At 48.4% G+C, this 11,776-nt stretch overlaps 1 protein-coding gene across 4 annotated transcripts in view; it reads left to right on the top strand.

The window, feature by feature from the left end:
- Window positions 1–6,897: 6,897 nt before the first annotated feature.
- The window catches only part of CBL (Cbl proto-oncogene), a 100,542-nt gene continuing 95,663 nt past the window's right edge, over window positions 6,898–11,776 (top strand). For 2 of the 4 annotated variants that reach the window (XM_036324013.1, XM_036324016.1), the window contains exon 1: window positions 6,898–7,380. In XM_036324013.1, the coding sequence (XP_036179906.1) occupies window positions 7,192–7,380 (189 nt within the window). In that variant the 5' untranslated portion in view covers window positions 6,898–7,191. The remainder of the gene's footprint in view (window positions 7,381–11,776) is intronic. The other 2 variants (XM_036324015.1, XM_036324017.1) reach the window with 2 other exon arrangements.

The following is an 11,776-nucleotide window of genomic DNA, read 5'->3' as shown; positions in this document are numbered from 1 at the left end:
TCGATGTGTCTCCTTCATGACGGCAGGGTGTGTCTCTGACCCTGTGGACACGTTGCGGGGTAAAGAGAAGAACAAGGCTTGTTTTCCCAGGTGCTCACAGGTCCTGACCTCAGGCTCAGATAGCATCGTGCTCCATTCCTAAACATGGAGAATCCTTTTCTTCTCATCTTGAAGCATGTGCTTTGTTTATTCTTCCCCCAGAACCCTCTCCTGCCCAGAACACAGTGGAAAGATGTCCTAGTCCTCCTCAGCTAGAAGCTGTTTAGAGACGTTTTCCACGGACGATTAGTGTCTCCATTATGTGGATGCGTGGATGACATACTGAGGACAGAGCTTACAGAATGCAAGCAACATAGCATGCCTCAGAAGAGCATTTACTTTTCAAATATGTTCAGTCAACCGACCTTCAGGTGCAGAATGAGGATGTGGTTTGGGGGAAGGTGAAATGGAACAAGAAAAGTGCCGCATGTCACATATGGTATGAACTGAGTTAGCTCTAGACTAACCCAGGAGTGAGAATGACATTGTGATCAACAATCCAATCTCACCTCTAGTGTGTTTTGAAAACAAGCCAAGTGAAAATTATGAACAAAGTAACAATTTCCTTATTTTAAAAAAGGTTTTATTGATTTTAGAGAGAAGGAAGGGAGAGGGAGAGAGAAGCATAGATGTGAGAGAGAAACATCGATCGGTCGCCTCCACCCCCACCTGGGATTGAACCCAAAAGCTGGGAAGATGCCCTTACTGGGAAATGAACCGCTCAGTGTATGGGACAGCCCGCCAACCAACTGAGCCACACCAGCCAGGGCCAACCTTTCCAACTCTGTTTAGAAATGAGCATAAGAAAGATTATTTTAGAATAACTCTGTCTTCCGTTGAATAGGATCACATCTGGGAGTTTTGAAGAGACATTCAGATGTGATAGATATGTCATTGTAAGTAAATGAAACACGGCTTCCTGCAGCAGAGACAACACGCAAACTACGCCATTCCATCCTGGGCAGCCTGCACTGAAGATAGTACAAATTGGAAGCCTTTAAGCTAGAGGCATATAGATGACCTAGACAAGCTCAGATAAAAGAGTATTTTAGAATATAATAGAAGTAATCCTGTTATTTGCAGATTTTTAATATTTCCTACAACTTTTGTGATATTATACTATGTTAGTACAGTTTTGGTAATATTATATTTAAAATCTTGTTTTCTTAAAATATTAATGTTTTTTGCATGTAACATTATTATATTTTAAAATGTTTTTGAAGGTTAATTTCTGTTATTTTTTAAAACGTTTTTATTGAATTTCTTGGAGTGACATTGGTTAATAAGATTCAATATAGGTTCCAAGGTTAATTTCTTTTCTTTTTTTTAAATCCTCACCTGAGGATAATTTTCCATTGATTTTTAGAGAGAGTGGAAGAGAGAGGGAAAGACAGAGAGAAACATTGATGTGAGAGAAACACATTGATTGTTCGCCTCCTGCACACGCCCCAATCAGGGCCCGGCCAGGGAGGAGCCTGCAACCATGGTATGTGCGCTTGACCGGAATCAGAGCTGGGACTTTTCAGTCTGCAGGCCGTGCTCTCTATCCAGTGAGCCAAACTGGCTAGAGCTCAAGGGTTAATTTACCTTACTCCATTGATCTAGAAGCTAACAATGAGGGAAAGAAAATTGCCTTTGTGTACCTACTGTGGATGACTGCAGTGGGTGTGAGAAAGAAGTGGTTGTGGAAATTTAGAGGAGGTGTGGACGGGGAAAAAAGGCCATATGCTAACCTGACTAGTTCAGGGAAGGCCTGCATGCGGTTTTGCAAACTCAAAGACCTAAAGTAACCACAAAGGATGGTCTGAAATTAAAAATTTAATTAAAAGTAGTTTATGGGCCGAACCGGTTTGGCTCAGTGGATAGAGCGTCAGCCTGCGGACTCAAGGGTCCCGGGTTCGATTCCGGTCAAGGGCATGTACTGTGGTTGCGGGCACGTCCCCACTGGGGGGCGTGCAGGAGGCAGCTGATGGATCTCTCTCATCGATGTTTCTGACTTTCTATCCCTCTCCCTTCTTCTCTGTAAAAAATCAATAAAATATATTTAAAAAAAAAAAAAAAGTAGTTTATGGGAGGTAGCCATTTCCTAGGCCAGTATTTTCCCTGACAAAGATCAACCTCCAGTCTTTACTAAGCCTATTGTTTTTCTTTCTTTTTTATAAATATATTCTTTTTATTGATTTCAGAGAGGAAGGGAGAGGGAGAGAGAACTATCAATGATGCGAATCATTGATCAGCTGCCTCCTGCACGCCCCCTACTGAGGGTCGTGCTTGCAACCCTGGCATGTGCCCTTGACCAGAATCAACCTGGGACCCTCAGTCCGCAGGCCATGCTCTATCCCAAGCACGTGCCCGCGGGCCGCACGCAGCCCACAACGAATACTTCTGCGGCCCAGCCAATATAACGGTATTAAGAAACGTTTAAATTAAAATTTCGTAACTTAATTTTTACAATATCCTGTTATACATACTTATTAACAACGAACTACAACGTTTGCTAATGACTGATTACTATAATCGCGTTGCATTCATTTCCCTTAGGCGCACCATTTCTCTCCACTGACACTAGCAGCGAGTATTTTAGCAGCCGATGGCCACGTCATTAGCCTTGGACTGACTTGTTTGGTGTGCGCAACAGGAAATATTTCACTTTTGGAGAACAAGAAAAATCAGTTTATTTGCGTTACGCTTATTAATTTGTGCAGTTATTCAGTGTCTGGTAGTTAATGTTCAAGAAAAAATATTGCTATTAAAATGTTCTATTATTTTGTTAATGACTACTTATTTATTTCAGCCCTTTGTATTCAGCATGTCTCTCCCGAAATAAACTTACATTTCTATGAAAATAGAAGCTTTTGTTTTTTTGCAGCCCACATAAACTTCAACCTTGTTTATTTGACCCATGTTAGCCTTTGAGTTTGACATGCTTGGTCTATCCACTGAGCCAAACTAGCTGGGTAAGCCTATTGTCTTTCTGCATCTAAGATAACATACCTGTGAAATGTCTGGGTAACTTGTAACTTCCCTTTCTCAGGACCCCTCAGGGCACAACAAATGGCATCCAGGCCGGGACCACAAATTCCCTCACTGTTTTTATCATGTTAATTGTTGCCTGTTAACTATCCTGCACCCACCTATATAGAAAAGCATGTGTCCATCATTTTGCTTTTTATCCAATCCCAGAGGTCGCCATCCCCCCACTTTGCTTTCTCCGCCTCCCTAATCTCTCACCAATGGGTTTCATGTCACCCACTCACACCTCCTCCCCTGGTGGTCATTTATAAAAACAAGGTAAGCCCGCCATTCTCCGGAGCATGCTCCCAACACGTTCACACTGCTTCCTGGCAACTGTGGACAGTGTGGCTCAAATAGACTCACCGAAGCTCTTCACAGGCTTGAATGTTCCTTTACGTTAACAGAGGGAGGATTGTTTCTTGCTGGAGTGTCTGGGAAGGACACTCTTTGGAGTGATTTTTGAAGAATGGATTTGACTTTAGCAGCACACCTTAGAGGTGTTACAGGATTGCAGGCAGGAGGACTAGGGACATGGAGACAGCAAAGTTAAAACAAGGCCAAAACCTGTGGGCAATTTGCAGCCAGCCTATAACTACCAAGCCATTATCTTCCCAGCCAAGGACACAGAGCAAATGGCTAAACACCTCCCTAAGGTGAGGTTGGGGGCGCGGGGGGAGAGGTGAGTGGAGAAGAAGGGAACCGGGCAAAGGGCCGCTTTACTTCCTGAGCAGAGAAGCCAGCAGTTCCAAGGCTGGGCCAGGGAAAGAGCAGGTGCTTCTCAGGAATTCTGGGAAGGCCACAGCAAGGTAAACAGGGGCCTTGAGAATTCAGCTGCACCAAAATATGTATCCAGCAAAGGAATGTTGAAGCCTATAGACAGGAGGGTATATAACGCCTCGGACCCCACCCAGCCTGCTCTTCAGATGAGCTGAGTGCTTGTCTGGGCTGCATAAGATGTATAAGCTTGCTTGCTTTGCTTTTTCAATAAGGGGCATGCTCTAACTGCTGTAATAAATTGGCTTTCCAAAATGCAGTCAGGGTCTCTGGTATAAATTCATTTATATGGGAAGGATGGAGGCTGGGGACACCCTCTCCACGGACTCAGGGGGCTGTCCAGGAACACCTCTGTGGTGTTGGTGAGAGGTGCCTCTAGCACTCTGAGTAACGGTTATGAAAGGAAGAAAAGAATTGTGGTATTTTGTGACTTGGTGAGTCACTCAGCACAGGATCCATGTGTAGGAATAGTGTAAAACCGCCAGGTAATTTGGAGTTAGATCATGGCTCTTAACTTCATTCAGGAGGAATGGGGAGCATTTAATGTTGTTTTTTTTTTGTGTGTGATGCTGTCAGAACCATATTTAGAAGACCTGTCTGGTGACAGGATGGGTTGGAGACAGCAGGACAGCCAGTGTGGAAAGATATCAATAGGCCAGGGGAGAGAAGCAGGGCCTGGCACAGGGGTGGCACTCGGGATGCTAAGTTTTGCCCGTTATCTCAGAGCTTTGCCTAGTCCCGTGGTCGGCAAACTCATTAGTCAACAGAGCCAAATATCAACAGTACAATGACTGAAATTTCTTTTATATATATATATATATTTTATTGATTTTTTACAGAGAGGAAGGTAGAGGGATAGAGAGTTAGAAACATCGATGAGAGAGAAACATCGATCAGCTGCCTCCTGCACATCTCCTACTGGGGATGTGCCTGCAACCCAGGTACATGCCCTTGACCGGAATCGAACCTGGGAGCCTTCAGTCCGCAGGCTGACGAGGCCGACGCTCTAACCACTGAGCCAAACCGGTTTCGGCTGAAATTTCTTTTGAGAGCCAAATTTTTTAAACTTAAACTATATAGGTAGGTACATTGTTATTAACTTAATTAGGGTACTCCTAATCTGATTGAGGTCGACCCCTTCCAACTCTCCCATCCACACACGTCTTGTATACTTGTTTCATCTATCTCCTTTCGTTCATCCTCTCTACATGTCCAAACCATCTCAACATACCTTTCTCAATCCTTGACACTACCATCTTTCACTCCACAACGTTCCCTAAAATTAACTTAATAAACTTTACTTAAAGTTTTAAGTCTTAAACTATAGGTACGTTGAATAAAACTTGATATCACACTTAATAACGATATTATTTATTGATAAAATTAAATTCCTTACAATTTACCTTACAATACCCATAAAATTAAATCATGACAATGACTGACAAACACTAATGTGAACAATGGCCTTGCATCTTCTTGGAAAGTTTGGGTAAGTCAGGTTTGTATGTTGTTATTTTTAATTTTAGGCACGATTCCAGGTTCTCATCAATAAGACGACTTCTCAATTTACTCTTGATAAGGTTCATGCTTGAAAATGATTGTTCGCATAAATATGTAGACCCAAATAAGAACGGCAAATGCTAGTTTTTTCAGTTGATTATATGAGTCAGGAATACTATTCCAGGTGTTAAAAATCAACATATCTTCCTTCTTCAGGTCTTTCAAAGCAGACCACTTGTGCTGTGAACTAAGTTCACATTTGTTTTTCTCCAATATTTCTATATCAGCACAAAGACGTCCAAATTTCAGCTCCACACTTCTTTGTTTTTTAAATCCAGCAACTGCATTTCAAAGTTGCCAATGTCAATATTAAAGAGAGAAAAATTTAATTGTTACAGTAGCATTGAGAGGTTTTTTAACAAAGGCGAACGTCGTCGCTTTGCTGTTTCTGAATTCCTGAAGCCTGTTGAGAAGAGCTTCCCTCATATTTAAAGTACCGCACGTGGTATTTTGTGGAAGAGCCGCACTCAAGGGGCCAAAGAGCCGCGTGTGCCTCGAGAGCAGCGTTTGCGGACCACTGGCCTAGATTCTCCCTTGGGAGTGTCCTCACTTCCTAGAGAGGAACTAATCAAGGAAATTCCGCTGGAGGAAATGACACTGGAGCCGCCCGCCGCCCTCCAGAAAGGCCTTTGAACTGCAGCCCAGGAGGCCTGGCTGAGGGCCTGGAGCGAGCTGCTGCCCGGGGGTGCAGGAGTGCTTGGCAGCGGGCTTCCCCAATCGGCGGCGAGGGTTTTGTGGAAGAGCCAGGCGGGCGCGCTGAGGGGGAACTGAGCCCTATTGACACGCCAGTGTCTGCAAGTTCCCCAAGAGGAGGCTCAGAATTAGCAAATTAGGGCAGGGCACTTCCTTCTTTGGGAGGGAAGTTCCTTTTTTCAAAGTTCTTCCAACGGAACTCTTAGGTTAGAAAAGGGGAAGTGAGGGGGAGCTGCAGAGGACTCCTCGCGGACCCAGCCCCGCAGGCTGTGGTCAGGCCTGGCCCGGCGGCCGCGGTGCGGGGCGCGGAGCAGGGGATCTTGCGTACATGCTCAGTCCCCAGCAAAGGAACTGGGTTCAGAAGCCCAAAGGGGGAAGTGTCTTGTGCTCAGAGGTCAAAGGGCGCGCGGGGAGAGCAGCTCACGGCGCGCTGTCTCAGCCTTTCCCTGGGGTCCGATCCGTTCCCAGGATCCGCGCTCTCAGTCGCGTCCGCGGCCGCCGAGGGTGAGTGTAGACGCACCGCCACCCGCGTGGCGTGGGGATCCTTTCCCTCCTTCCACCGCGGAACCCGCCCTCCCTCCTCTGGCGGCCGCGGCTCCAGACTTGACCTTCGGGTTCTTCCTCCGCGACCCAGGTTCCAGCCACCAGGACCCACTCGCCCCGCTCCCGACCTGCCGCCCGCGGGGACCCGCGCGGCCGGCCCAGTCCAGTGCGCAGACTCGGACCAGGCCCCGCCCCTCGCCGCCCGGCCCCGCCCCTCGCCGCCCGGCCCCGCCCCTCGCCTCCCGGCCCCGCCCCGTCCCGCCGGCCGCTCCCGCGCCCCGCCCGCGGGCCGCCGGGCGAGAAGGAGGAGGGAGGAGGTAGAGACGGCGCTCAGCTTGGCTGCCGGCCGCGAGCGGGCGGCGTGGGGTCGCTGGCCCGTGGGGACGAGGACGCCCGATCTCCGAGCTCCGCGGACCCCTCGGCCCCGACACCGCCCCTCCCTGCGCCGCCCTCCCTGCGCCGACGCCGGCGGCTGGGCGAGGCCCCGCGCGCCCTCCCGCGCCCGGCTCGCCACCCTGCGGAGCCGGCGGCCCGGCCCCAGCGCCCTCGCGCCCCGCGCCCGCGGCCATGGCCGGTAACGTGAAGAAGAACGCGGGGCCCGGGGGCGGCGGCGGCTCCGGGGGCTCGGGCGCGGGCGGCCTGATCGGGCTCATGAAGGACGCCTTCCAGCCGCACCACCACCACCACCTCGGCCCCCACCCGCCGGGCGCCGTGGACAAGAAGATGGTGGAGAAGTGCTGGAAGCTCATGGACAAGGTGCGGGCCTGCGGCCGCGGGCGGGGGGCGTGGGCGTGGGCCGCGGCGGTGCCGAGGAAACGGGAAGCGGGGGGAGGGGACGTGTCAGGCGAGGCCGGGCGGCGCAGAGCCGGGGTGCCGGGCTGGAGGCGGGGGTCGCGGGGCGGGGAGCCGGGGGCGGGGGGAAGGGCCGCGGCAGCTGCGGGTGGGGGACGTGGAGGTGGTGCGTGTGGCGAGACAAAGGGCCTGGGGTGCAGGTTGGCCGGGAGCCGCGGGGCGGAAGTGCGGTGGGGGTGCGGGCTTGGGGCGCCGCGCAGGGCGCAGGGCGCGGGGCGCAGGGCTGTGGGTCGCGGCCCGGCCGGGGCTGGGGCGGGGTGAGAAGTGCTCGGCGGCCCGGCCGGCGGCCGGTGCCGGGAACTGACTCCTGGAGCCGCTGCGCCGGAGGGGCCCGGGCGGGACCCCCCGCAGGCACGCTGCCTCGGTTGCCGTTTAGTTTTCTTTCTCCTTCAGCCGTAACACCAAGATGGAAGAATTGGGGTGCCTCACTGGCCTCCCCTGCCCGCGCTGGCGCAAGTTTTTTCCTCACATCCCGGCGCCGCCCGCGGGGCACAGATGTGCGCGGAGAGCCCGCGGGTTCCCGCGGAGCGGGTGTCGGGAAGGTGCGCGGCGGAGCTGCTGAGCCGCAGGCGCCGCTGCTCAACTTCCTCTCTCACCCGCCGGCTGGGCTCTGCTTTGTGTAACGGACTTGTCTCCTGACTGCAGCACCTGGCTACCCTGCGCCGTGGGCTGCTTTGATTACCTGCTGAAACTTTTTTAAAATATATTTTTACTGATTTCAGAGAGGAAGGGGGAGAGAGAGAGAGAGAAACCCCTGTGATGAGAGAGAATCATGGATCGGCTGCCTCCTGCACTCCCCCGACTGGGATGGAACCCATAACCTGGACATGTATGTACCCTTGGCCGGAATCGAACCCGAGCCTTCAGTCCGCAGGCCCACGCTCTATCCACTGAGCCACACCAGCTAGGGCTAAAAAATTTTTTTTTAGCAAGTTTGAAAAATAACACCATTATATTAGCCACTTTAAGTTTGGCCTTTGGGAGAACTATACTTCCTGGAAGTCATGTCTATATAACGAAATATAGTAGTTAGTCCCAAGTACTGAAGAGTGTTTTGAAGCAGTCTAACAATTTGTTCCAGAGAATTCAATACAATAGTTCCTTGATCTCTTTCACATTATTAATAACTTGTTTCTGTGAAATTTATACTGTGAGAAGTGATTAGGAGGATCTGGCACATTGTAAGAGAATGGTGTTATTTCTGTAGTAAAATTGGTTATTCTCTGGTCCAAGATTTCTCTTTTTTTTAAAAAATATATTTTATTGATTTTTTACAGAGAGGAAGGGAGAGAGAGAGAGCTAGAAACATCGATGAGAGAGAAACATTGATCAGCTGCCTCCTGCACATCTCCCACTGGGGATGTGCCCGCAACCCAGGTACATGCCCTTGACTGGAATCGAACCTGGGACCGCAGGCCGACGCTCTATCCACTGAGCCAAACCGGTTTCGGCAGATTTCTCTTCTGAAAAGTATTTGCTGTATTGTTTTGGATTAGAAACCACTAATAACAATGATTATGAGCCCTAGCTGGTTTGGCTCAGTGGATAGAGCCTCGGTCTGTGGACTGAAGGGTCCCAGGTTCGATTCCAGTCAAGGGCACATGCCTGGGTTGTGGGCTTGATCCGCAGTAGGGGTGTGTAGGAGGCAACTGATCAATGATTCTCTCTCATCATAGATGTTTTTATCTCTCTATACCTCTCTCTTCCTCTCTGAAGTCAATAATCCTATATAATAAAAGCCTAATATGCTAAATGTCTGGTTGGCTGGTCAGCTGTTCAACCAATCAAAGTGTAATATGCTAATGATATGCTAAGGCCACTCAACCGCTTGCTATGATGTGCACTGACCACCAGGGGCAGACAGTCGACTGAACGACCAGTCGCTATGATGTGCACTGACCACCAGGGGCAGACAGTCGACTGATCGACCAGTCGCTATGATGTTCACTGACCACCAGGAGGCAGACACTCCAACTGGTAGGTTAGCTTACTGCTGGGGTCCAGCAGATTGGGATTGAGCTAGATGGGCCGGACATGCCCTGGAGCCCTCCTGTGGTCCCTCACTGGCTGACCAATCTCCCGCATCCCTCCCCAGCCCCGACTGTGCGTTGGTGGGGACCTCCTAAGGGGATGTTGGAGAGCCAGTTTTGGCCTGACGGCAGAACGACCGGTTGCTATGACGCACACTGACCACCAGGGGGTAGACGCTCAATGCAAGAGCTGCTCCCTGGTAGTCAGTACGCTCCCACAGAGGGAGTGCCGCTCAGCCAGAAGCCGGGCTGATGGCTGGCGAGTGCAGTAGCGGGAGCCTCTCTTGCCTCTGTGGCAACGCTAAGGATGTCCGACTGCTGGCTTAGTCGGACATCCCCTGAGGGCTCCAGGACTGTGAGAGGGTGCAGGTTGGGCTGAGGAACACTCCCCCCCCCCCCAGTGCATGAATTTTGTGCACCAGGCCTCTAGTAATAATAATAAAAATACATATATATGTAAAAACATGAATGTACTCAAAATCTGAAGTTTGTAGGTTTGCATTTTAGGAATTTGCAGTTAAGACTAAAATGGTTCTTCTGGTATACAAAAATGTTTACATTTCTAATTAGTCTCTCATATAAGATGTGTACGCAATGTATCAAAATTGTATTGATTAGAGACCTCTTCCAAAAAACAAACTTCAATCAAACTTTTGAGTCTCTGTAAGGTAGTCCAAATAAGATCCCTCCTTAAGTCTTCCCGCTTCATCTATTTAAAGCATGTGTGTTGAATTTTTATTTCTTCTGCAGAATGTTTAATTATTTGGGAAGAATAAGGAGGACCCAGAGTTTTGAGTGAAGGTGATTTTTAGGTGTTGACAGTTTCAAGGAGAGGAGGCCTCTAGCTTTTCCCCTTTAGTGTAGGGAGAGGCATTTTACTCTTGTGCTGCTTGTCTCGGAAGGTGTTTTGTAGTCCTCTTTGAACTCTATATCACATATTACTGGTTGTGCTGAAATGAAAACTTTGTTCTTTCTGATGTAGGAAAGGTTCATACTATTTCCAGAATTTCTGAATGTTTCTGCAGTGTTGTTAGGTCACATAGTCTCTTTGACTTCTGACATTTTGAGCATAGATATTCTCTTTTTTCACTATATTTATTGTTGGAAGTCTTAAATGTGACTTCAGGTGGTCTAAGTGGTGAACTTCAAATCCATAGGTTTCACACATTTATTGAATTTAGTTCTGTCACCATCTCATACATGTTTTTTGTCATTGAAGTGAGATGAATATTATTCCAGCCTATTGTTAATTAGTTTATTGATTTAGCACTGAAAATCTTTAGTCTCCTGCCCTCTTGCAATATTGGATATATGCAGATGGAGACGTTGGCATAAGTCATATGTTCTGGGCAACATAGGCCGAATTCACTAATTCATTCATAGGCTCAGTTTATTAAACCATTGTGGGACTTAAACTGGTTGGAAAAATACTTGTGCTGCAATGCTTGTTATTAAACAAAAGACATGCTCAGCCCCTAGTATGTGTGTGTGTGTGTTTTAACCAACCCAGAATATTGTGTAATGCTTGTGTAAACACTTGTATGTGAAGAGAGTGGCTAGTAAAGAAACTACTGGACAGGGGAATGGAGAGAGAAATCATATAACTTTCCTTAAGTGTAGATTTAGAAGTGTGAAGGTATTGGTTTAGTGAGACACTCAAAATTCCATTATGAAGTAGAGCAGGAGGTGGCAAACCTTTCTGTCAGGGGATAAATAGTAAATATTTTAGGCATTGCTGTCCACATACTCAGTCCCATATTCTTGGTTGGTGTTTTTACAACACTTTTAAATGTAAAAGCCACCCTAGCCGGTTTGGCTTAGTGGATAGAGTGTTGGCTTGTGGACTGAAGGTCCCGGGTTTGATTTCGATCAAGGGCATGTGCCTGGGTTGCAGGCTTGATCCCCAGTAGGGAGCGTGCAGGGGCAGCTGATCAGTGATTCTCTCTCATCATTGATGTCTCTCTCTCTCTCCCTTTCTGAAATCAATAAAAATATATTTTTTAAAAATGTAAAAGCCATTCTTAGCTTGCAGGTGTACAAAAGCTGTAGGCTGTAGTTTACCCACTTCTGAGGTGGAGCATTATGCTGGCAGGATTTTAGGTGTATACTATGTTTTTATTTTAAATAAGTTTACATCATTAAAACATTAAGGTGTTGATTTTTAAAAAAAAATGGGATGTAATTTATTGGAAAATGCTTCCCCTTAAAGCATGAGTTCAAAAAAAGTTTCCAGCTCCAGATTTCGAAAACTCCCAAGCCTGCGTCTCCTG

The sequence above is a fragment of the Myotis myotis genome, unplaced genomic scaffold (genome assembly GCF_014108235.1).
Source record: "Myotis myotis isolate mMyoMyo1 unplaced genomic scaffold, mMyoMyo1.p scaffold_m19_p_10, whole genome shotgun sequence".
NCBI classification, from domain to species: Eukaryota; Metazoa; Chordata; class Mammalia; order Chiroptera; family Vespertilionidae; genus Myotis; species Myotis myotis.
Note: the sequence above shows the minus strand (reverse complement) of the source record. Positions and strands in the feature narration are given on the sequence as shown.